The 2,553-nt window shown below is 42.6% G+C and overlaps 1 protein-coding gene across 4 annotated transcripts in view; it reads left to right on the top strand.

Annotated features, from left to right (window-relative positions):
• The window catches only part of rab3il1 (RAB3A interacting protein (rabin3)-like 1), an 8,705-nt gene that overhangs the window by 1,894 nt on the left and 4,258 nt on the right, over window positions 1-2,553 (top strand). For all 4 annotated transcript variants that reach the window (XM_035665446.1, XM_035665445.1, XM_035665444.1 and 1 more), the window contains exons 3-4: window positions 1,745-1,928; window positions 2,056-2,151. In XM_035665446.1, the coding sequence (XP_035521339.1) occupies window positions 1,745-1,928; window positions 2,056-2,151 (280 nt within the window). The remainder of the gene's footprint in view (window positions 1-1,744; window positions 1,929-2,055; window positions 2,152-2,553) is intronic.

Genomic DNA, 2,553 nt, shown 5'->3' with positions numbered 1-2,553 from the left:
TAAATACTGCAGTAGTAAGTAATCGGATACAGTCCGGATGGTATCGTGTCTGTGGAGGTGTGCTGCTGGCTCCGGACGGGTTGGTGGGGCGTTGGGAGTGGATGTGCTGTCATGTGACCTGTGAGAAAGAGGCAGACACACACTCGTTTTTTCTTGCCTCGGTGAGGAGACACACAGGGAAAGACCACCGCTGGAAAAAGTACAACACCAAGTCTTCGTTACACTTTAAAGTTGATGGTTTGTGGTCCGCAGCATTAGCATCAAACGGCTGTTAACGGCTGTGACTGTTACTGGTAACGGCTGTTAACGGCTGTGACTGTTACTGGTAACGGCTGTCGGTTGGCTACGTCAGCGTCCGCATTCCTCCGCTGTGATTTAAAACGGCTGGAAGCAGCTAACGTTAGCTCCGTGTGCGCTGTGTTTGTTACTTTAAAAACAACAACAACAACAACAACAAGAACAACAAGAGCTGAAGGACACGGGAGAGGAGAGATACACAGACAGGGCGGGAGGTTTATCTGCGGTGCTGGACACTGACGGGGTAAGGGCGGACACTGAGGGGAGACCTCCTCGGATTAAAGTAAGTTGTAACTGGTGGCTAACTGGTGTTCGCTGCTTTGAAGCTTGAAGTGAAAACACTGAATGACAATTTAATATGTAGAAGCAGGGGGTTTAAAACTGTGGTCCGCGGTCCTCCAGAGGTCCGTTCACACTCTGTTAGTGTGTGTTGGGCAGTAACTCGTTACTAGTAATGTTATTACTTTACCCAGTAACTATTTAGTGTAATTAATTACTCATTTAATTCACTGCAGTGATAATAGTATAGTTACTCCCTAAAAAGTAATTAGTTACAACCAGTGTTGGGCTAGTTACTATTAAAACATTTTATCTTTTCAAAAGTAATATTATTACTTATTACTTCCTGCCAAAAGTAATTAGTTACACTACTTAACTTAGTTATGTTACTTTTCCTATAAAATTGGTACTTGTGTCTCTTCTCCATAAAGTTAATTAATTAAAATCTAGTTTTGTTTGTTAAAATCAAAGTAGTGTGAATACTTCCAGCCACTGAATATAAGAGGGGTAACTTTAATATTATTACTGAAATGTATTAGTAATTAGTTACTCTACTGGTTACTAGGGAAAGTAATATTATTAATAGTATTGAGTCACTGGTTACAACATTACTTGTGTTGTCACTTCCTGATTTGAAGTTTGCAGAGCAGCAGAAAAGTAATATAAATAAAAGTGTTACTAATTACTGTCAGGGAGTAACAAGTAAAATAACATTACTTCTGAAAAGAGTAATGAGTAATAAATAAAACCTCTTTCCCCCGTCTTTCTGTAACTGTAATAGATTACAGTCGATGATACACAAATGTCTCTAAAGAACAATAACCAATAAGTCTGTCTAATAAACAACTTAATGTATATTAATATTGGATTATGATTCGTGGTTTCGTGCTCCTCATTAGGGTCACATGCTGTGTATCCATTTGTGAATCCTCAGCATGAAAAACCTTCAAATTAAAATAAGTTTTATTCAGTTTAATGTAGTTATTTTAAATCTAGTGTATATCTGCAGCCGTCACAATAAAACGACGTTCTGTGCAGAGAACTGGAAGTAAACAAACTGTGGGTTAATCATTACCTTTAAATAATATCTGTCTTTCTAGCAGCCCGGTGAATAAAACATTGATGTCCCCTCTCTAACACCACTGATTGTATTTCTGCTTGTGTGAAGGTTGGTCGATCTGGATCCAGAGCCAGAGTCCAGACTGGAGGGAGGAGGCCAGGCGGGGCCCCCCTCCGCCAGGGGCCATGGCGACCTCTCCCGGCTCCGTAGCTCGTCGCTGGAGATCAAAGAAAAAGAAATCCGAGAAAAGGGCTCGGAGATCCTCAGGGAACAGCTGGACGCTGCAAAGAAGGTGTTGTAGCCCGATTTTACGCTGACACACGCAAAGCTTTGTGTGACCCGAAGGGGAAAAAAAGTCGACAATGCAAATGTTCTTCCTCGAAAAATGTGGTTGTGACATTTTCTCTTACGCATCTCAGGAACTGAAACTGAAGGACAAGGAGTGCGAGCGTCTGTCGCAGGTCAGGAATCAGCTGGAGCAGGAGCTGGAGGAGCTGACTGCCAGTCTGTTTGAGGTCAGCAGGCTCAGACACTTATCTTAAACCCCGAGGATGAGGAAGGTGATAAACTGCGAGTTTAACTTTACTGTAGGGTCACCGCAGATGTTTCGAGGTGAGGGAATATTCCTTAGTTCGCCTCAGCTCCACAGAGAGTTTTAGCCCTTTTGTAGCTCATTGTTTTGGTTTTCACTGTGGGTGAGAGACTTTCTGCTTAGTGAGCGCTGGAGAGCAATACACACTCTGACAGGCGTCACTCTGCTTTCATAGTTGACTTCTGCTTGCTTGGCAAGTTTGCGGCGGAACCCAAGAAAAGGCACGCAGAAAGAAAACGATAGAGGAAGAAAAGGAGATAAAACCGTATAAATATATATGTGGGAGGTTTTAATCTCTCGCTGCAGAGTCCTCTTGTCCTGGGCC

Source organism: Morone saxatilis, unplaced genomic scaffold (assembly GCF_004916995.1).
Source record: "Morone saxatilis isolate NCDOM2014 unplaced genomic scaffold, NCSU_SB_2.0 Contig2, whole genome shotgun sequence".
Classification (NCBI taxonomy): Eukaryota; Metazoa; Chordata; class Actinopteri; family Moronidae; genus Morone; species Morone saxatilis.
Note: the sequence above shows the minus strand (reverse complement) of the source record. Positions and strands in the feature narration are given on the sequence as shown.